The sequence below is a fragment of the Gymnoscopelus microlampas genome, assembly GCF_963454915.1.
Source record: "Gymnoscopelus microlampas genome assembly, chromosome: 18".
Classification (NCBI taxonomy): Eukaryota; Metazoa; Chordata; class Actinopteri; order Myctophiformes; family Myctophidae; genus Gymnoscopelus; species Gymnoscopelus microlampas.
The window spans coordinates 21,287,493-21,311,079 of NC_139955.1; the positions used below are offsets into that span (position 1 = coordinate 21,287,493).

At 43.2% G+C, this 23,587-nt stretch overlaps 1 protein-coding gene across 2 annotated transcripts in view; it reads left to right on the forward strand.

Moving 5' to 3' along the window:
* The window catches only part of rab28 (RAB28, member RAS oncogene family), a 36,053-nt gene extending 13,635 nt beyond the window's left edge, over window positions 1-22,418 (forward strand). The window contains exons 4-8 of one of the 2 annotated variants that reach the window (XM_084085720.1): window positions 852-981; window positions 16,979-17,082; window positions 17,399-17,476; window positions 21,235-21,336; window positions 22,149-22,418. In XM_084085720.1, coding sequence (XP_083941846.1) covers window positions 852-981; window positions 16,979-17,082; window positions 17,399-17,476; window positions 21,235-21,327 — 405 coding nt within the window. In that variant the 3' untranslated portion in view covers window positions 21,328-21,336; window positions 22,149-22,418. The remainder of the gene's footprint in view (window positions 1-851; window positions 982-16,978; window positions 17,083-17,398; window positions 17,477-21,234; window positions 21,337-22,148) is intronic. The other variant, XM_084085719.1, reaches the window with a different exon arrangement.
* Window positions 22,419-23,587: the final 1,169 nt, after the last annotated feature.

Here is a 23,587-nt window from a genome sequence, read left to right on the forward strand (position 1 = left end):
TGTCCGTGGAACAGAAAAGAACATCCATCCCTTCACCCTGCAATCAAAATAGACATATTTAACTTGGCTCACGTTCATATTCAATCCTTTTGAACTGGCAAAACCTGAACTAATTATAACTGATAGTCATGTTGTATGTTTTGTGTGTTGGCATTTTTGTGGGCTCTTGTATGTGTTGTTTTACTTTTCTATAACACTGCAGAATGTTTTGTGTCTGATTCGCTTCTTGTTTCAATGTTCTCATAATGCCGACAATGTTGACCGCGAGTGGAATGATGGTCCAGCATTTACATTGGAGACATTTAGCTTTTAGCTGCTGCGCTTATTCAGTACGACCCGGCCAGAGCAAGCGCAAACGTTGAATGGATTGTCAATGTTACAACCAAAACTAGGGAATGGAAGAAGTGTTGCATCGATAGTGCACAGATAATATTCCTGTCGACCTAGATGTATGGAAGAGAGGAGTACATGAAATATAAAATAGTAGTTGAGTACAGAGGTAGAGTTATTTTTTTGCAGTCTTTAGATGGATTTAGACTAGATTTTACCTCTTCTCTTCGTCTTCTTGTCTTGTGCTGACAAAGCTAGGAATTCTTTCCATGTGGACTAGACTTGACCACTATTTGCATGTGAAAATGTGTCAATTTACAAAAAGAGTCATAGAGCAAATGCGTGTGTGTCCTCGTCAGACTGTCCTTAGAAGAGAAGCAGTGCCACCTGCTGCTTGCTCACCCACACACATTATCAAGTCCCATTTGCAAAGAACAATTCAATCCCATACTAACACTGAATGTGAGCCAGGTGTGTGGGGGTCTCTGACCAGGTTTCTCTGTGTCTCTCCCAAATCGCAGGGGGTTCTTCTGGTGTATGACATCACCAACTACCAGAGCTTTGAGAATCTGGAGGACTGGTTCAGCATGGTTAAGAAAGCCAACGAGGAGTCTGACATTCAGCCTGTTGTAGCGCTGGTTGGGAACAAAGGTGAGCGTGAATTCAGACACATGCACAGACGCACATGTAAAAGAAAATATGAGCAAGCCAAGAACAGAATTTAACCCCTGGTAAGACCATCTTCTGCTAGCCAGGGAGACTGTGTAGAAACTAAGTAGACATACATGGTCTGTTGGAGTAAATGTCAGCTTTCAGTTGAAAGTGTCACATGTCGAGTGTCTGTGTATTTATGGAAAAGGCCTCGACTTAGGAATGTGATGACTTGTGTCTTAAAGAGAATATAAAAGGTATGCTAGACGGAAAGATTGGGAGCCAGGCAGGGAAGGAATAGGATGTCCCGTTACAAATGATCTACGTCTGCTCCTACTGATCAGTATCAATAATCATTACATTTAAAGAATTAAACAGAAATACACGACATGCGCACACTGACACAGGGACACTGAATCATACTTTAGTGATTGAGCCGGAGTAGACGTCCAGGTAACTGTTATTATAAACACTTACACATTATGTAGACCTACTTATACTCTAATGAAACAAGGTCTAGATAGAAAACTGGATTCCTTGCCAACATTCCTGTTTGATTTGTGTTTTTTGTAATTGTGTTATGAGTGAATAAATGTGATTTATCAGCTTGGGGTCACTTACAACCTGATGTCCGTATTTAATTTGGCCATTACAGGGAAATATTTTTAAAAACTTAGTGAAGAAAAATACCAGATCTACAAGTTCACAATGTGTATGGTTGTGTTGTGAACTTGTAGACTGGCTATTTTTGCTGTGTGATACTGTTTTATGATAAAGTATAAAATAGGGCTTAAATGGTTAAAATAGCATGAACTACATTGAGACATTTTGCTTTTACTTATTTAGTTTCTTGAGAAAGACGGCAAAAAAACAATGTCTTTTTTCCATTTCTTGCGTGTGCCCAAATATGTCTGCATTTGACTGTCTAAGAGTGTGTTTGACAGTGAGAGATGATGTTAACATCATCCAACAACATGATTGTTACAGTACAGCCGAAGATGAATGAGATAAGATAAGTTAGATAAGCTAATTGATAAGACATATACAGCGAGGTCTCTGGGAGTGTGTGTATGCGTGTGTAAGGGGGTCGATGGGAACGGTGATGTTTGCAAGCCCTGGGGAGTGACTGACTGTGATTTAAGACCCCTCGGGGGCCGTCTGACTCTGGGCACCGCTAATCTGTGCTCCTTGAGCCCCGCCGCACCCCGCCCCAAACCCTCCCGGTCAGTCCGAGCCTCTGCCCCAGTGTGGACTCGCCGAGTGAGAAGAAGAGGAAGAACTGGATGATAACCAGACAGGCTTCCTCTAAACCCCCCCCCCCCCCCCCCACCCCTACCCCGTCATGCGCCCATCTCCAGCAAATAAAAGACTAATAACGATGACTCTTTTCTAAACACGTCCCTCCGTGACAGATGTGGAGTTGTGACTGCCGACGTGTTATTGTAAAGTCGGGAGACACCAGTGTGTATGTGTGCGAATGTGTGCGCGTCTGTCCATCTGTGCGTAATGGTGACCGCCCACCCTCGCGTCGGTGATGAACGGCCCGCAGAGTGGTGCCTGCGTACAGGAAGCTCTCTCTAAATGTTACTCGACGGGGGGGCCATAGGTCACGGCTTAATTCGCCTTCGTCTAGAGGGCGGATTCCCCTCTCTCGTACTCGTATCCGTCGCATCTCCTAATTCCCAGGGCTTTAACACTGGGCGCCGCCGTATTTAGGCTAGGGTTTTTGGGTACTGTGGATGAGTGTGCACGCGCGCACTTGCGCGTGTGTACTGTAATATCTAAGTGGTTGACGTAGACATCCTTGCTGCCGGGGGACCCCCACCCCTCACACAGTCAGTCTCCATCTAATGGCTCTATCGCTGAGAATCACCCGCGTGTGTGTTTTCTCTGCTCCTACAGGCTGAAAAAAAGAAAAACATGGATCCCACACAGATTGCCCTACCAGGAGCAATCAATTACCTAGCCAGACTTTATGGATCCCCCGGACCCTCTCACGGACTCCTTTTTTTCCAGTGGGCATGAAGAGAGAGTTAGTCTAGCTTTCTAGTGGGAATTGGCCACACAGACATTTCTGTTTTTTGTTCTCTCATTCTTAGCCTCTCCCTGCTTTCTCTGTCAACCTTTTGCCAAGGAGCCTCTAACACTTTTATGTACCACAGAGCTTATTATTATTATTTATGTGCTCGTACCAAGCACCGATGACGGCAACATGACAAATGCACATTTTATTTGCGGAGGACGGCGTTGAGATTTCTTTTCAACAGTTCCCATGAAGTTGGACCGACTGAGGCAGCCTTCCATTTAACCGCTTTTTGACCATGTTTGTGACAGCTCCAATAGAACAAGAGCTATTACTCAGGAACTTATAAAAACACTAAATCCTCCATACTGATTTATGTCTGTGCGATGGCTTGTCTTTGGGGAGATTCTTGGTCTTGACCACTCGTAAATTTTAGTGTTGTTTCCAGTTCTGGTCGTTTGGTTTACACACCTTATCTGGGTATGATGATTGTATTAGGCCACCTCTATAGAGTAGTGCTCTCCACAGATACTGGTGAAGGTTGGTTTAGAATGACATAAACTGTCCTATTCTTTCATTTCTTAAATCTAGTCAAGCATGTCAGGCTAAAATGAAATGCAGTCATCAGACGTGTTACTGGGCCATCGTAACTAATATGTCTTGAATCGCATCCACCCTGGCGTCCATATTTCGGGAATGTCATTATAGGTGACAATCCTCACAACAATAGCAGTTCTACAAGCTCACAACGCACTATTGTGAGCTCATAGATCTGCTATGTTTGCCATGTGACACTGTTGTACTACAACGTATAAAATAACCACTTTAACCCAGCGTTACTGTGCAACTGCAAACATTTGATGAAAATATCCAAAATCCCTTGTCAAAGAGATTTGGTGTATAGGGAAAAAAGGGAGTTGAATAAGTATAGACCCCTGGGGTACCACTGGTCAACGGAGTTACATGGTTTATACGCTAAATTCTCAAGATATAAATGTGAAATTGTAAAACAATTCGCACACACTCCGGTTTCATTGTTCGGTGTTTAGTGTAATTGAGCCCGTTTCATTAACGACGCTGCCCTGTCCTCTACTTAGCCTGGCCCGTCTGCCCTCCTGTGCCATGTCACTGGTAGGGAACAACCTCTCCTTTCTTCAGCCAAGCATGGCCAGCTGGGGTTAAGTGTGCTTGTTAAGCACTGGTGCACTGCAACACCCCCACCCTCATTGCTCTCCGTACACTGCCCCGAGCCCTGTGTTAAATAATGGCACCACTTGTAACAATTCGGAGAGGAAGCCAATGAAATATTTTATTATGGGCACACATGTGTGTACACAATTACTTGTGTGCACATCCAAGCGTGGTTAGACAGATGCACGCACGCACGCACTTAAACATTCACACAAGCGTGCACACATGCACACTCACTTTGGAAGAGAGAAACACTCGCAGAGGGTGGGTTCTTCTGGGAACACACTGGTAATGGAAGAATGCTAAGCTCTTGGTCTGTCTAAACATACTATAACTGTTTATTACAGCGCAGTGCTGGGTAACACCGTACGGCACACAGGATGCTCTCAGGAGAAACCCTAACTTGATGTGCAGCCGTCTCGCACACCACTCCAGTTTTTCACTTTTTAGTAGGGCAATACAAGTGCTGCGTGCTTTCAACAGGCCTTACAGGGTAAATCCTGTTTGTCTTGCGCTTATCAACAGCAAGTGCTTCTGACATAGTTTTGACTGTTTCTTGTTGTTTTAATTTTTTCAGCCAGTGAGTTACAAGTATGACAATTACCAAAGTTCTATTCTATAAGCCTTACAAATGGGAATTTGTGTTTCCGTTATGGAGGGGAAAAAAATACATCTTTTATTCCAATAATTATCTGTTATTTATATTTTTATTTTTTTTACATTTTGTACTCATGACATGATATTTTTAGTAGACATCAGACCTGTGTATCCTTTCTTAATTCTGCTGTTCATCAAACTGATTTGTTTTTATTCAGTGGGGGGATCATAGTCACCCCCCCCACCCCCACCCATCTCCCTCTTTCCTCTCTCTACCTCCGTCTACTCTTAGGAGCCGTGGAGCATCCATCATGGGCTCCCACAGCCCTTATTTGGGTGACTTAAATGGGTTCAGTTCTCTTAACCCCTCCTCATCACTCATGGCATTTTTTGCACTGAGGCTCTATGCTTTTTCACCTCTGCTGATCCGCTCCTGCTCGCTATGGGAAGCGTTCACTCTCTGCAGCAAGACAAGCACCCCCACTCCCCCATGTCCACCAGGAGTTCCTACACTTTCCTGTCTTTCTGTCCGATCTTCCTCTCACTTTTCACGTCTCATGTCTTATTTTTTCTTTCCTTCTTTCTTTCTCTTTTGTATCTTCTGCACAGTAAAATCTTTTATAACTCAGAGTGTACAAACGTAATTAACCCATTCAATCCGGGAACACATCTACAAATGTCTTCTAAATCCTAACAGTTTTCTGACAAACGTATGTTGCTATATCAGTGGTACTTAAAACCTTTTCATGTCAAGGACCACCCAAAACTATATGTATTTGGCCGCGGGCCCCCTATCTCAAAAGATTTTGTTCCAGGGATTTTGTTCCAGAGATTTTGTTCCTGAAGCAAAGATTTGAGTTAAAAATGTTCGCTTAAAAATATATATATATTCAAAGATTTGCACAAATTTTCACGATTTAAAAAAAATAGCAGATCTACAAGCTCATGGCACTCTGTGCCGTGCTATGAGCTTGTTTATATCTGGTATTTTTGAATAGCCCAAAGAAATCTAAAATGACACAGATGCGTCCCGGATCTTAATGGCTTAAATTTACTTTTACAGTTCCATTTGGTAAAATTTGTACACTCTCCGAGTTAGATTAGCACAGTGTAGGTCTCTATCATCTCTCCTACACACTGACGCTTTCAATTTCATCCCTGTGTAAACAGCCCCTCTTTGACTAACACCCATACGCTTATCTCTCACAAGTGGGGGACCGACACTTTTCGCTGTAGCCCGCCTTTACTTTACAGTAATGTCTTTTCATTGGCCCTGTGTCCCTGTTGTGTTAAACAACATGTGCGTGTTTGCCTTCAGCACGCCACGGCAGATCTCGGCGCATACCGTTGCCCCGTCGCACCTCTTCCCTCTCTCCTGTCTTCCATCCAGCCGTGAGAAAGTGAAAAAAAAGTGTGTGTGTCTTTCCAAAACCCTTCTCTCAAAGTGTGCCCCCTTTTGCCACCAACATTGTCGATCTTGAGTTGTTTGCCCTCTTGGCAAGGCCCAGGGTGGGGTTGGAGCCTCACCTCCCTTCCTCCTGCAACCCAGAGCCCCCCCCCCCTGTAAAGCTGCCACAGTTCCTGTCTGTTCAGTGTAGGGCTGCACCACAGTCCTTAATAGAGAGATGCTCAGAAGTCCGGAGAGCGCGGAGGAGCTCAATGCGCTTCTGTTTTTGGTTTAGCTCAAAAAATGTTTTTCCTGGCTCGGCCCGCTCGTACTTAGGTCCTCTTACAACAAACTAAAAGGTCCTAATTGCCCCCGAGGGAAAGGTTGAGCCACAATAGACATGTGGTGGGACAAAAGCCCAGTACTCATACCCCCGGTACTCCCCCCATCCCGCCCAGATATAGAGGATGCACACGTCAGCAGTGTCTGTGTTGCACTGTGGGGAAGGCGACCACAGGTTCGACACCGTAAAAACATTATACATACAGTATATAGACCCTAGTAAGGCACGGTGCATGGTTGGTTAAAGACGTGGAATGTTTACAGTATACAGCGAATCCAGTGTTTCCTGTCTCTTTACACATTTTATTTAAGGGTGGAAACGGGGATGGGGGTCGGGGGCAGAATGGACGTGTGTATCAAATTTGTCGAGTAACCGCATTGACTGAAGTGGGCTGTCTTTTCTGTAGAGCTGGGAGAGACACCAAGTAGAGATTGGGGTTGAGCACACACAGGAATGAGAGAAGGACTACAGCTGCAGGGCTGCAACTGTTGAATATTTTCTTAGTGATTATTCTTTCAATTACATTTTCAGTTAATTGAATAATTGTATAAATTAATTGACACAGAAAATATATAATTTTGTTACTGTGTTACATTATGGCTGATAAGCTGAAGAAAAATATGCAGCAACAGTACAATACGGCTGCCATCTCTAACTTGCTCCTGGGCCAAATGTTATTAGCATAACATATCATTCTGTATGGTAGAGTATACAATATAACAATCTCATCTACAGTGTTCTTTTGATTGATTGATTGATTGAAGACAGAAATGTAAAACGCACGAGTACAGTCAAACACTTTGTCTAAAAGGATAACACACAAAAAGTCCTTGGTCTTGTTTCCATTGGGGTCCTAGGTATTCAATTCATCAACATATAAAAAATAGCACCAAACATTCAATCATCTCAAATATAAAACACTATATGTACAGAGTAGAAAAAAAGGTGTGGGGGGTGGGTGGTCGCCTGTGTAAGGGACAAGTGATAACTACCTCCCCCTTTGGCCTCCTGAAAGGTGAATTTTCAGGGCTGTTTTAAAGGAAGCCAGTGAACCACATTTTTTAAGGGATGGGGACAGGGCATTCCACACTTGGAGGTGGTCTCCCTACTCTTCCATTGAGAAATGTAGACACTGGTGTAGGGTAGGATACCCAGGGCCCTATTTTGACGTCACATTAACGCCTGGCGCGCCGTAACTTGCGGCGTGGGGGTGTGACCCGAGCGCTATTTTGCTATCTTTTGCCAAGGGCAACACCGGAACTAGCCACTATACTGGATTATTCATAGGTGTGTGGTTTGGACGTTAAATTGATCAAACCAATCAGACTCGGCTGCCATTGCCTTTTAGAACAAAGTTGCGGTGCAGTGCTATCTTTCGTGCGCAGTGCTGTCTTTAATGCGTGACGAGATCAAAAGAGCACATAATGCTTTCCTAGCATCCTTGTGCCTGAAGTGAAAGCACGAGAGCGGGAGCCCTCGGACCAGCATTAATAATGTGATGAAATGATGTCAGGAGACACGGTTGAAACTCACCAAACGTCACATTCAAAGGAGAGATGTCCAAACGCAGTGCATGGCCGTCAATCCCTGTTGTCTCTGCCTAATCATGTCCCATGTCCAACAGACATCTGTGATATCTTGACATGTCAACTAATATTCACATTCTCAGTTGGCTATTATATATTAAAGCATCCCAATGTGTTGCGTTTCTCCCCCTTTCTCTTTCCTCACATTGGCAGCCTGACAGAGCTCTCCAAACACTCAACGAGTTGAGAGACATTCGTATGTTTCACTTAGTTGCGCGCTACTGCCGCACAAAAATATCTGATCTCCAAACTCACAACGTATCGCGCTGCGACACTTTGTGAGCTTGGAGTTTAGATATTTTCAGTGCACACGCACGCAACTACTGTAAAAGAGGCGCTCCGTTTCTTTCCTTACCCGCTCGTCTAACTGACATAACAGCGGTAACCTTTTCTTTTCCAGGATTAATGAACAGTTAAGTGCTTGAAATACCAGCTATAGCATAGCTATAGCATTTGATTGAGCGGTAATCAAATCATAATTGATACACTGAATTAACAACAACACTTTGCTGATTACAAAGAACTTTGAATTATAGAAATCGGTTGAGAATTGGGTGCAGTATAGATGGATTAATGAAACTGAATGGTGTGAGGAGCAAACGCAGAACCACCACTTACATTTTAAATCATGCGCTATGCATTTTAAAGCATGGTCTAAAGCTGGTCATGGAAAATAGGGCCCCTACTGTTTGACAACTGCCGGTACTGCCTGAAGCTCAGCGCAATATCTCGCCTGACCAAGCAGTTATGCCTTATTGGCAGAGTGGTAGAAATTTGTTCTCTCATGTGTGATACCAGGGTTCGAATTCCGGGTAGAGCATGAAAGTTATGGATTTCAGCTTTAAATGGTTAGTTTTAGCTTATTTGTTGCCATTTGCCTCATAAATCAATACCATGAATGGTTATCACAGGATGTAAAGCATATCAGTTTATGTTTAGTGCACTTTTGTGACTTCTGTGAATTGTCCTCATTGGATAAACCCCACCCATCTCGTACTGCAGGCTAAAACAAATTCTAAGAATTATTTGCGACTACCATTTGACCCCAGGTCTGGTGCTTTCATACTCCTCTCTCTTGACTCCTGCGCCTGCAGAAACATGGAAAGTCCTCATTCATTTTAGCCATCCATAAAGCAAATATTGTTGCACATGCAGTAGATGATCAGTCTTGGGGATGGCTTCTTGTGTGGTAAGTCACGGGCCATTTGAGCTGCACAGCACAGCTGAGCCACCTGACCTGCCTGCAGCCTGGAACGCCATCACGCTCAGGCTCTGCTTTATTCCCCTCACTGCTCCACTACATTGATATGGAGGAATTCACTGACACATTGCTGAATAAATGACCGATTGATCTGGATCTTTTTGGAATCACATGTAAAACATTACATTTAGTTTTTTTTCTTATCATTTTGAGGTGTGGATCCGATTTTCTTTATTTTTTGTATGCGGAATATCACATTACTCACTACTTTTTTTTAATTACTCTTATGTTGAAAATGTACTTAATGTTGCAATTTGTAACTTCTATGTCATATCTGGGATTTGAACCCGGGTCTCCTACACAAGAGGCCAAATTTCTACTGCTCAGCCAAGAGGCAATCCCTGCTCGGACAGTGGAGATATTGCACTTATGAGCTTCAGGCAGTGCTACTTGTCAATCAGTTGGTGGAGTAGGGAGGCCACCTCCAACCACTGCAGATGTGCTAGTTACATTAACATACTCTTCCATACGCATTGGTTAAAATGACATTGTATTCATTAGATTAAGTTCTAGATTGTAGCTATAACATGTTGCCGTAAACTTCTGTGGCTTTGTCCTGACTTTACAACCGGTCCAGTGTATCATCTCTCATGTGGAGACTGTGTAATTATGAATCAGCTCATGGTGATGCGATAGGTATAATTACCAAGGCTCCCCAATGCTCTCTATGATTATTATGCCTCATAGTTACACTACTGGCTCGTAGCGACGCACATTACTGCTCGCCCATAAAAGTCCACTTAGTTTAACAGCGACAGGCGAGCTCCGAGGACACGGCCTGTGAAACCCCCGGGCAGCGACTTGTGCGGTCGGCTCAGAACTGGGTCTTTTGTTCAGTTTCATGAGCCCTAGGAGCCCGTTAACCCAGCCGGCGAGGCCCAGCCCGTGGCCCCCGTGCGTTTTACTGTGGCAGGGACCGCTCCGAATCTCCTCCTACCGGCACAGCTACTGCTGAACTCTCTCTGGTTTACAACCCCTCACAGGGGAGGAAGACCATGCTCAATGTTGTTTTACGTGCCACTGTAGAGTATCTGATTATGTTTTAAAGTGTGTGTGTGTGTGTGTGTCTGCTTGGGAACATGTGTGAGCTGTGTGCGTACACACACACACACACACACACACACACACACACACACACACACACACACACACACATTCACATACGTGTGTCTCTACATGTGTGTTTTTGCAAAGACCGGTCAGGTGACAAGATGAGCTATGATCAATGAGCTGTCGACAGAACACTTCTGACCGAGTGGAAAGCCTGGTCCCCTGACGGTCCCGGTCCGTTTTAGGCCACCGGGGCAGAGGGGCGACGGAGCACAAAGGGCTCTCTGTCTCTGTCAGGATCCTCTTGAGGACGCCTGCACAGGCCTCACTCACCCTGACAACACCAGAGCTACACAGCTTCGTTTGGGTCTGCACTGTAAAACCCTGAGTGTCCCTTTAAACTCTGAGGGTGTACACATGTAACCAAAATGAGTTACAAATGGACAGTACTGAGGATTTTATTGTGTACGCACTCTCTGTTTCGTTTCATACTTGAAATAATATTTTGATAGTATTTCCTCACAGTTGAGCTGTGTGATGCACAGTATTGATGTAACTTATGTCCGCATCGACTATCACTGGTATTCTGATCTGAACTCCAATAGGCTCATAATCTATTACCTTTAGGATTACCTTTTAGGGTTTGTGAATGTTTCAGTAGTATATGACAAAATTAATTAGCCACATATTTCTCCTTATTATGGTTGCTGTTGAAGCCAGTGTTAATAATGACATATTTTTCAATGTCAGGTTAGTTTTTATTGCATCAAATTTAGATGTTCCGGTTCTAAGAAAATAAACATTGCTTACTGTCAACAATAGCCACACTGTTAAGGTCTAATAAAAATGTACTGGAGTAACGTTTCCATTCCCTGCATGGTCACTTCATGACTGCTGAATGACTACACAGTGTCTTATGAGTTCAGCACAGATGGCTTATTCTTTAATATTTTGCTTAATTCTAGACCAAAGATAAAATTACATTGACTCTATTTTGCACATGCTATACTCAAAGTATCCTGTATTATACCAATGGAAAATTGCAAGTATATGATAAGCATGCAACATTGGTACATTGTTAACATTGTTGGAAAAGGTACAAAAATTGTAAAATACAATCAATGCAACTACTGCACCATGCAACTACATTATACAATTATACACTTGAAAATTATGTCATAAGTTAGTAACTAAATGCTTTTTACTTAAACTAAACAAATTCTTAGTTGACTGGGGTCTGCTCTGTACTTTGGTCCGCTCTTTTTTCCCCTTTACACCATATCTCTTCGCCAAAAATAGCAGTTCTTTTGGAGAGCTTGTAGATCTGCTATTTTCGATTGTTCCACCCATAATGGGGATGCTAGGGTTCAAGCGGTTAAGTACTTAGTGTTGTATAATGTCTACTATAATAGTTTTTTATTGGTTTTATGAAGTGTTAAATTGTCCTTTTAAGATTTGTCTGATACAGAGAGAGCTACAGTATATGATGCGTTTTAATGCAAGGCCAAAGGCAGCAAATGCCTCTTATTTCATAACCCTCACGTTTTTATGAGCCCTTTCCATGTCAAGTAAACCAGTTGGAGCCTAATAGTTTAAATGTGTCACATTAATTCATATAAAAAAATGTTGTTACCTTTTTACAAGCCACTTTATGTGTTTAAAAACTGCAGTCAATGTCTAAATTATTTAAACATCACTGTGTGTGTGTGTGTGTGTGTGTGTGTGTGTGTGTGTGTGTGTGTGTGTGTGTGTGTGTGTGTGTGTGTGTGTGTGTGTGTGTGTGTGTGTGTGTGTGTGTGTGTGTGTGTGTGTGTGTGTGTTCCTTGAATTTTTAAGGTAAATAAGACATCACTTGAAATGAACATTCTTGGATGCTACATCACATATTGAGAGGTCATATGACAAAATACCACTTTAACAGTCCATCTTTAAATAGCAATACATTCCTGATTTCTGCTCGTTCAACATGCCCAGATGTTAAATTAACTAACTGAAATGCCCCTGCTTTGTGTGAATGTGTTGCAAATACTATCATGCTGTTTTTCTGTCAAAATATGCTATCCTGTTGGTGACCTAATGTGACTGATGCTTGTTTGGTGCATCTACAATACACAGGAAATGCATTGTGTGTGTGTGTGTGTGTAAACAGGGTGGTGCTTACCTAGAGGTCTGAGAAGTGGGGCTATGACCGGACAAGGCTGCAAATCTGGAATTACTTTCTCCTTGCACTTTTTGCATGTTATATCAATAGGTTGGTCATTTTCAGTCACAGTGGGCATTCTAAATGAAATGAAAAGTTTCCATATTTCTGACATGCCAATTTCCTATGATTATGACTGGGAAATAGTGGGATGATAATTCTCTACCGCAGTGAAATTGTTCTTGGAGTTGGAATTGCCGTTTGGTTGACACTGAGGTGAAAAGAGAGGGAGCCTCACTTCTAGGGTCTGGAAGACATGAGGTCATGTTGGAAGTGATAGGTGCTCCCCTGGGCTTGATTAGGCTAAACTCTGTAACTTTAGTGGGGTATGACCCCTCAGACCCCGCCCCACTAACACCAACACCACCCACATGCACACACACACACAAACCAGACATTCCACCCTCATCGCACATGATCCCCAATGTACCAACTGCTGTTTAGTTTAAATGAGGCTGGCGGCAATTAGCTGTGCTACGTCAAGCTCGATAAAGTGTTCCACTGGTCCCAGGCTGTGGACTGGACCCCGTGGAACAGTAACTAGGTCCCAATGTTATCACAGCGTGTTTTTATAAAGCCATAGTATTGAGGATCCCTATCCCTGGTTAGCAACAGAAGAGAATCTAGCCTGTTGTTTCCAGAGCCATCAGGTGTCCTTGAGATTTGTCATGCTCAAAGCTTGAGTTGAATGACGTATTGCTTTGATAAATCATTTTGAATTCAACATTGTCTGTTGGTATCCAAGGTGCACATCAGACACGAAGGGCATTACCAACAAACACGGCATTATCGCTCAATATAACAAGCCTCATGCCAGATCACTTAAGGACTGCATGGGCGATATCGACAACAATCAAATAGCATGATATTTTTGACCAAATACCTCAATATCAATATTGTGACGATAATATCATATTGTGACAATAATATAACATAAAAGAAAATAGTCTATTTTTACTATTAAAAAGGGCATATGTGGTTTGCTTAGTTGCTTTGTCGGGCATCTAAGCGAACACAATTGGCCCATGTTCGGGGGAGGGAAGCCGGGCGGGAAAGGTGATATTGGTCATTGCACGTTCTCCTACGGGCTGGGGCGGCACCTGTCAGCAAGGAGTGAGTAGGACGAAGGGAGGAGTAGGACGAAGGCCCTACGTCCTCCCGGTGGGGGCTCCTCACTGGCAGGTGAGTCGGTAGAATACAACAGCAGTGATAACACAGACATGTGTGTGGGGAGGATCAATTGGCAATAATGACTAAATTGAGGAGAAAAAGGGGCATACAAATAATTGGCTACTCTAAGTTTAAAACAAATGATGTGATTCAACCTGGAAAAGGCCACACTTATGCCATATACAGTATACCATCCCAGACGATATCTGGTCTCATATCACAATATTGATATATTATTGATACATTGCCCAGCCCTAGTTCACCTTACTACTTACTGCTGACTCTAACTTGTCAGTTACATCAAAATAGCCTCCCACAGTCTTTCCTCTTTTTTTCCAGGAAAGAGCCTGGCAGGGGCCATAGTAATCAGATCTACCACTGAGAGGTTTCTGTCCACCGAAGTGCTAAGTTGACATCCCCACAGACACTAAGTTGCGGAGAAGAACAACTATAATTTCCTCATGTTCCATATGTGTTTTTTCCCCGTTTTGTTCTGTTGTCAATTATCTAAGAGGCCAAGGCTATAGCAAATTTACCAGCTATTTACAGTGAAACTCTGATGTATCCCACAGATATTAATCTCTTGACTGTTTTCTTGAAATCCACCACAGTGACAGGCAGGCCTTTTAAATAAACACCCGTGGTGACCAGAGAGGGAGGGCTATCGTTCTTGACGAGTGATGATCCTTTCCGCTATCTCTATGTGCTCGGAGGCCCAAACAGTTTATTTTGTGTTTGCAGTTACTTCCTAGGGGTAGTTAAGCTGATGTACAGTTTGACAGAAATGGAGGGAAACCAGATCGCTGGGCGAAGATGGTTTGGAGCTGATAAGTAAAAATGGGTACATTAGGGAGAAAAATTGAGCAAACCTCTAAAACTGTGGGATTAGGCCTTTTATTCAGTTTACACAGACATATGCCACATGTTGCTAAACACTATTGTGAAGGATAATATATGCTCATGCTTTAATGCCTGTTGGAAGCACTAGAATTGTTCCTAATTGTCACAAGAAATGGGAATTTTGGTAGAGACTATAACTGTTTATTATTTCAAGTAACTCCTAGGGTATGTTTCTCTGCGTTTTCTTTAGATATTAAAACATGGAAAGTGTGATTTCTCATTCTCATGGATGATAAGAATTTGTTATTTATTTTGAATGCATTTTGTGCTAGTGACCTTTTCCAAAGAAAACATTGCAACCTCTTGTAGTTTGAATGCTCCAAAGATTAAATAATAAAAGATTGCTTATAGATAGCGATATGTAGATATTACAATTGGTGATGACAGTTATCAGTTCATACTGTAGTCGCTGCAATCCAATTTCATGTATTTGGTTACTACCCAGTCTTGATGGTAAACCCACCATTCTTCGTCTGCTCCCGGACCAGCGTGTTAATGTTGGCTAATCTGAGTGTGACATATGATTGATAGCCCCTCCCAAGTGTGCAGGATCCAAAGGATTAGCACTGTTTACTTCTAGTAGCATGCTGGGTACCTCTGCTCTTAATGACTGGAATTAATAACCTGCTGACGCCTCCTAGACAGCTATGTTTATGTACGGCCAGAGACGTGACAGTCTGCTGTGGACATTGAGTACATGTAAAAGTGTCTGCCCTTGACCAGAAAGGTTTGTGTTAGGGGTGTGCCGATATATCGTCCCGCGATATATCGCGATACGTTTTCGCGACGATATGTATCGTTTTGGGGGAAAAAAATATCGTTTTTGAAAAAAAAAAAAAATTTTTTTTTTTTTTTTTTTTTTTTTTTTACAATCATAATAATCAGGCATGCAAACGGCCCCGAAGTGAAAAAAGTGACAATATGTTGTTGTTTTTTTGGGTCAGGTGTCACACTATTTGGATTCAAAACGGCTATTGTAGCTGAAAAACTACAAGTTTGCATATCTGAATAATGCAAAAACAGAATTATTTGTTTGCATTTTCTTTTTTTCTCCGCCATATATTTTCAAAATAAAAAAGTGCGTATCGTATCGTATCGAAATCGTATCGAAGTTGTGAGCCAAATATCGTATCGTATCGTTTGGTGAAATTAGTGTATCGGCACACCCCTAGTTTGTGTTTATAAGTCACTTACGATGACGGTAATATTCTTTTTAGGCTAAAAATGAGTCTTTCCAAACATCTTTTTTCTTTTTTCCCTGCTCTCAGCGGATTAGCCTTTCACATTTCTGGGTCATATGACTTATAGAGTTATTAATAATACCAGACCAGTGCACTGTTTACATTTTTCCCTAGTGCTGTATCTTTCTCTGTGCTTCTCTCTATTTCTCTCTCCTTTACTCAAATGTACACGTAGACACATAAACACACAGTCACACACACCAAGGGGCATGAGAACGGGGTAAAACACTGACAGCTTGAATGAAACCTCACACAAAGAGTAAAACTGGGGGGGTGAGAGAAAGGCAACACCATACAGTAGCAACCACCTCCTCCCATAGACGCCGGTATGCACCAGATACCGGGCGTGGCCGCTGTGTTGCACAAAGCCCGAAAATAAAGAGTGAGGCTATTGCTTTCAGCGGCAAGACCCCCAGGTGACCTTCCCCAGCGACCCCTGCATGACCCCGTATTGAGTCAGGAGAGACGCAAAGCGCCTGGTATCACTGAACGGGGAGTCGAATGCACGGGACACATCCACAATGGCTAGAAAGGAAGGCGCTGTCATTGTGCGTGCGCAGTAAATCACCGCCGCCGTGACAGACCCAGTTCATTTGGCCCATGTGTTCCCCTCGCAGGCCTGCTCCAATATGCCAATATGACACTAATATGTCAGGTTGCCTTTCTCCACCTAGCACTGTGACACTTGATGTGGCCTGAAGTCTTTGGTCATCTATGTATTGTGTTTTAACTACCTCTCCACAGCTGGGCGGTTTGTTTGTTTCAGGTCAGGTAGAGGTAAGGGGTAAATGGCTCCAGGGTAGAACTGTACAAGTCTGAGGCTTGCACTGTGGAATGTGTCACATTAAGCTTTAACACTGCTGCAGAGGTGGGAATGGAGGCATTGAATTGATCATCTCTTCAATCCCCTGGAGGGGGACATCATCTGTTATCTTTTGTGTTTCAATCTAGATAGGTGGCGGTCGGCCCTGTCTATAATGCTCTTTAAACAAAAATGAATCCTGTGTGTGTCATTCCCTGACGTGCTTGTGCTGTGTTCTATCCACAGTCGACCTGGAACATATGAGAACCGTGAAGTCTGACAAACACCAGCGCTTCTGTCAAGAGAATGGCCTCATTAGTCAGTTTGTCTCCGCAAAGACTGGGGATTCGGTGAGTATTGGCCGATTGAAAGTTTCAGCGAAACGAGAACAAAAACAATGTTCCCCGTCATCATTTTGCATTCTCTTGAGTTGTTTTGCTTTTGGTTGGTGATTGTTGTGCAGCATAAGCACAGCTCAGGTTCTGTTTCCGTCCTTCCCAGCAAAGTTCCCAAAGTGACTAGAAATGGAGAATTGTGTTTGATTATTGATAAGTGTAATGACACTGCAGTTTTCATATAGAATGCCTATGATAGAAATCTAATCCTATAACTCGATATCATCCCCATTCGATTTATCCACTCTGTCCCTGCTTCTTTTTGCCTCAGGTCTTTCTTTGTTTCCAGCGATTGGCTGCTGAGATTTTGGGTGTGAAGCTCAACAAAGCAGAGATCGAACAGTCCCAGGTGAGACATAATGGTTTCGAGCTCTCTTTCTCTTTCTTGCTCCCACCAGTTTTTGAAGCAGCCATATGCAGCAGTTTGTCCTATTGTACCACAACTTGTAAATGTATGCTACTGACTGGGTTATGGGATCAGCACCTGTAATTTTTTTGTTGAAATCGGTTTTGTTTATTTCAAGTCCATTTCAAATGTTATAATAGAGGTAGGTTTAGAAGGTGGTTACCAGAGTTAAAGAGCTACTTGGATGATGTCCCCTCCTAACTGAAAGGGAACACTGCTGATTTATTTGAGGCATATATTTTATACTACAATATGACTGGGGGACAAATATCATGCATCAAGAAATTGCAAATTTTGTTGACACCTTATGTGGCATATCCATTTTAGTGAACGGTAACTAACAACCCTCCTAACAATTCATGACAGGCCTCTATGATGTTTTAAAATGGTGACAATGACTGGCACGTTTTGGAATACATCAGACACTTTGACCTGTGCATGCGAATGCTAGCTTCCTACTGAGCCTCTAACATGATACATGAAGGTTTAAACGTGAGGGAGGTCAGAGGGAGTGTGCCAGCCGGGTCAGCGGAGGTCACCACACACTGTAAAGGACCTTCTGTTATGTAAACATGGGTTGTTATGTCTGACTCCTGTGACGGCTTACCTGCCACTGACGGTGCCCATCTGTAAATAGACCCACATTGACCATGTTAGCGCGTGAAGCCAGGGGTCAGGGGTAGACCATCCGAAGGTGAGAAGGTCAACATTTCGCCGTCTGATTTATTACGTTTATCTCCCGCTGATGTGAGCTGCGGCGAAGGGGGGTCTCTGCTTGCCACCCAGGCCAAGCTGCCCCGTGGTGGCAGCATGCGATTTATAGGGTCACTTCCCCCAGAAACATTAATCCTGGCTCTGATATGACCAGTTGGAGCCATGCTGGCTGGGCACCGCCTGATGAGCCCAGGGAGCTAGGGAAAGGTCAGGACCCCCCCAGAGAAGGGAGAGGACTATAGGGAGAGACTGGACACATTCTCAAGCCTCCCCCACCCCTCTCCCATCACCCAACTCCTTGCTGCATTTGACAGTGAATGACCATTGACTAATGAAGAGGTTTGTCTCCTTGTCCTCCTTGCCTCCTGTCGTTGATAGCTGCCATCATAAAGCCAAGTACTTTAATCCGTGCTAATCAAACTGGATGAGTGGCCGGATCCAACCTGCCAGTCAAGATGCAGACCAGTCAAATCACTTTGTTCGCACAAAGCACAACAAACAGTCATTTTCCTTGACGACATTGATGCAAGAACCTTTTGATATGACATGAGTGTTGTGCATACTGAAACGTTGCACATGGATAGCAGAACCTCACATTTAGTTCAATAGGAGGGTGTGTGGTCACTCTTTGAATTGACGTTAAACTATTAAGACCTGAGGCCGATTCTACAAAATGTCCAGTTTTTTGAAAAATATTTTGAAATTTTGTTTTATTAAAACAAATATATAAATATATATATTCAAAGATTTGCACAAATATTCATGATTTTTCAAAAAATTGCAGATCTACAAGCTCATAGCGCGGCACTCAGTGCCATGCTATGAGCTTGAATATCTGCTATTTTTGAATAGCCAAAGAAATCTTAAAATGACACAGATGCGTTCCCGGTCTTAATGGATTAAGAGGCCGGATTAACATAAGAGATCGTCCAGTCAAGAGTAAACATTCCTTGGCTCTGTCACTGTTGCAGCAATGACATACTGACAGTTTCATAGAGATGAGGATCTGAGATGGTCACAGCTCTGAGTCTGGTTGGAGAAGGGTGTGTGTGTGGAGGGGAAGCGAAGCCTGATTATCAGTTGTCAGGTTTAGAGAGCTGAACATGAGGGTCTTGACCCCTGACGAGATCATATCTGACTAGGAGCCCTTTCCATCATGGTCCTCTGTCTGTTGGATCAGATAGCAGGGCGGCGGATCACTCAGTGGCCTCGACACCAGGCTTCGGCAGCTCGTTAATCAGGCAGCCAACCAGGGCCTGGCTTTCTGCCCTGTGGTCTGTCCTCCACTGGTTTGCTAGTCTTTGAAATGGAGAGTTGCTTTTAGCTATTACAGTGCTAGTCTTTGGTATGCCAGCTATCTAAGTGCGGTGCGTATGGGGAGCCTCGCCCCGAAGGGGCGAGCCTCCCCCTTTTGGGCGGGGGCGCGGGCGGGGACTTATTTCTTCTACAATAGAAGAGTTAAGACGTCACATTCTAATACAACCAAAATACCCAATCTCGGCACCGACCACAGTGGCGCACCTCGCTAATCATTAGACTCCCAACCCACTACCACTGGGAGTGTGGGATCGACTCCCGCTTGGGATAAACCTTTTCAGTCATCCGCGGACTACTTTTTTCCGCCGATAAAGTATAGTTTTGGACCATGACGGAGGCGCGCCGACTCAGCAGACCTTGAGGCTGAGGAGTCGCGCCCGAGCGCCTCCAGGCGCGAGTGCCCGCGACGACCAGCCGAAGGTCTGCTAGTCGACTCAGCGCCGTCCGAGTTATGTACCGATAGGGACAGAATAGCAAATATTTTGGTGGGGACTGCGTTTGCCCCACTGACTGCGTTTGGCCCAACTGCCACTCAAAGTGACTACTGGCCAATCACATTGCGTCTTTCCCGGGACTTAACCAGCTCTCAACTTCCGGTACACAAACGCACTACATTCCCAAAGCTGGCCTTTGGTATACCCTTAGCCTTAGATCAAGACTATCGTAGATGTATTTTATCGATATTGACATTTTATATCTACGAGAGTCCCCCGCCTCCCCCAGTACGCCCTGGACTTTCACCAGTAAAGCCCGTAATTCTCCGAACATGTACAAATGAAAAATATAAGGTGCTTACCCGGTTGCCCCAAATGTTAACTAGCGGTCTGGAGTCTTTGTGCAATGTATTAGTCCATATTTTTCAATAAAGAAGTGTTTTAATCCCATCTGTGGCTTTCACCGGATGCGCCCCGTCACTACCGCCCATTGGGAACTTCCGACAGAATCGGTCATAGGCGGGATTAAAACACTTCTTTATTGAAAAATATGGACTAATACATTGCACAAAGACTGCGGACCGCTAGTTAATATTGGGGGCAACCGAGTCAGCACCTTATATATTTTTTCGTACATGTTAGGAGAAGTACAGGCTTTACTGGTGAAAGCCCAGGGCGCACTGGGAGTAGTGGTTGCTAAGACTTTCGTAGATATAGAAATGTCAAAATCAATAAAACACATCTACGATAGGCTTGATCTAAGGCTAGTATACCCTGTCAGATGTCCTGAGATTTGTCATAATGCTTCTGACTGGTTTGTATTGTTGTTGAATTAAAAACTTCTTTACACTATACAATTTCAGAGAACACATAACAAAAATGATATATCTGTTGCATGCATATCTATATTTGATTTGTTTTATGCTTTCATCAACTTCATAAATCACCTTTTTATATTGATCCACTTTTGTATTATACATGGTATACGTGATCTATAAGATATGTAACATATTTCATTTCCTCTTTTACATTTTTTTCTTTTTTTTTCTCTCTCAATGATCCTTTCCTTTCCCTTCCATTAACTTTTCTCTCTGCACCCTTACGGGTCAATCTTTTCTCTCTCAGAGTTCATTAACACTCATGTTTGTTCTGTTGTTTGTCTACCTTTGTGTCTGTTTTGGTTTTATATCACTGTTTTCATCTCTTTTCCCACCATCTTTCCATTTGTGCGCTCAGAGGATTGTGAAGGCACAGCTGGTGGACTACCCACAGGATGAAGACATTAGACAAGATGACTCTCAGAAAAGCAAAATATGCTCCGTGCAATAGTTTTTAAAAGTATGTTACACAGATCTATTCCGATATATCTGTTAGTCTGTTAGTGAATAAACACTAGTTTCATTCTTGAAAGTTAGTAGTAGTAAATAGACTAGAAATAGAAACAACATGAGCCAAAACCTTTATATACCAACCCCTTGTAGAAATAAAATGTATTTCAGTGGTTGAATTAAGTGTGATCCACTAAGTAAGTCTTGGACCTCTCTGAGCTTAGTGCAGTGTCCTCTCTTTGACCTCTATCTAGCTCTTGATTACCTCAGACCAGCAGTGCCCTATCATTTAGTCTTTGAGGGCCATTGGCGGACCCGTTGTGTGAGTGATGGGGTGACAGTGGTTGTGTAAAGCCTAGTTCAAACCAAAGATTCAGGACGAAACAAACCTGTTTTAAGTCCTTTGTACGAATTTCATTTGTCGAAAATAGCTGATCTACAAGTTCACAACACGCAGTGGATGCGATGTGTTGTGAGCTTGTAGATTGGCTATTTTTGTATAACGGAGCGTGAATTAAGCATTAGAATGCTACTGAGAAGAATTGCAGCACTCTGATTTATCCCGAAAATGTAACATCTGGATAGTAGGTTGCCATATCGAGGCTCATGGGGACCCAAGGAGGGCCAAATATAAATATAGACCCCACATTGCACAACCTTGGCTTAGAGAGTAAAGACAACAACACAGTCTGCTTTGAGTGAAATTACTTTAAGGCACTTGCACTCTTGATAACATTACTGATCCCCATTTGGACTAGGCTGTTCTTCTGATCGCAGTGGCATCATATTAATTCTGTGTGATCTTTGTGTGTGTGTTTCCAGCGTGTGGTGAAGGCAGACATTGTGAACTACAGCCAGGAGACTGTGGCCAGGACAGTCAACCCCCCACGCAGTTCCATGTGTGCGGTGCAGTGACGTTTTATCGCTCCCCCCGTGCTCCTTCACTCCTGTCATTTCACATCCCCTCACTTCTGGTTCCCTACAAACGCATGCACACACACACACACACACACACACACACACACACACACACACACACACACACACACACACACACACACACACACACACACACACACACGCACACACACACCTGTCAGTTAATATGTTGAAACTTAAGACAGTATTGTTTTTTGGTGGAGTGTCTTGGCTCAATGAAACAAATACTGAGAATGAGCTCTTGCTATGTTCTGTGTATTTGTTTGTAGGACCAGCTGTTGATCAGATTGGCTTGGGCCCAGACTGATGGTTAGGACATTTAGCAGGGATGGTGCGCTGAAACGAAGCCTTGATCTTTTCCAACTTACACACCACTTTCACCATGTAGTTATTGCACAATTTGATACACCAAAACATCAAATTGTCCCATTTTCTATGTCTGTTGACTGTTGTAATATATTCTTGTGAAAGACCATTTGATTGTACATCACATCAATGCTGGTTTTACCCTAAGGTGGGAGACATGTGTCACAGCAGTCAGAGAAATGCTTTTTACATATTATTTCTTTTGCCATCATTGTTGGTGTATCTACTGTTCAATGTTTGGATTTACCACAGTATAAAGTGACACAGATGTCCATGCCTACCAAATCCAGCCTCTCACTGTTCCGTCAACTGGAGGGTGAATCCCTAGCTTGGAGCAATCGAAATGTGGAGAAGTGGGACCAGGGGCTGTCTCATAAGATGGTGAGATCTCTGTCACAGATGAGATCTCTGTCACAGAATCTCCAAGTACTTTAGGTCCCTGTCATGGAATGTTTATACGTGGTTACCAGTGGTTACAGAAGACATGCCACCATTTTGGAGGAGTGAGAATCCAAATAAAGTTTGCAATCTTATAAGATTTCCCTTGCCCTACAGCTTTATATCAATTTGATTTTTTTAGCCCTGCTATCAATGGCACGGTCGGTCTGTCTATCTATCCGTCCATCCAACACAGAACAACAACTGCCTTTAGCGCCACCCTTTTATTCTGAATTGTAGCACATTCATGCTTTTTTTCCTCTAGCTCCACCATCAGGCCAAAAGGTCAACGTTGCACAGACAATATCTCATACAATGGGCTGATTGCATACTGACTTGGGTGACCCCATTGTCTACCATTTTCTTCTAGACAAAGACATGTCAATCTCTTCCTTTGTCGCCACTCCACCTGTATGATGGCATGTGCTTTGTAACCATTCTCCAAATGTTCCTTGGTCAGCCTGTATTGATGTGTGCTGGATGTCAAATGGTGACATTAAAGTATTATTGTGTTTTAT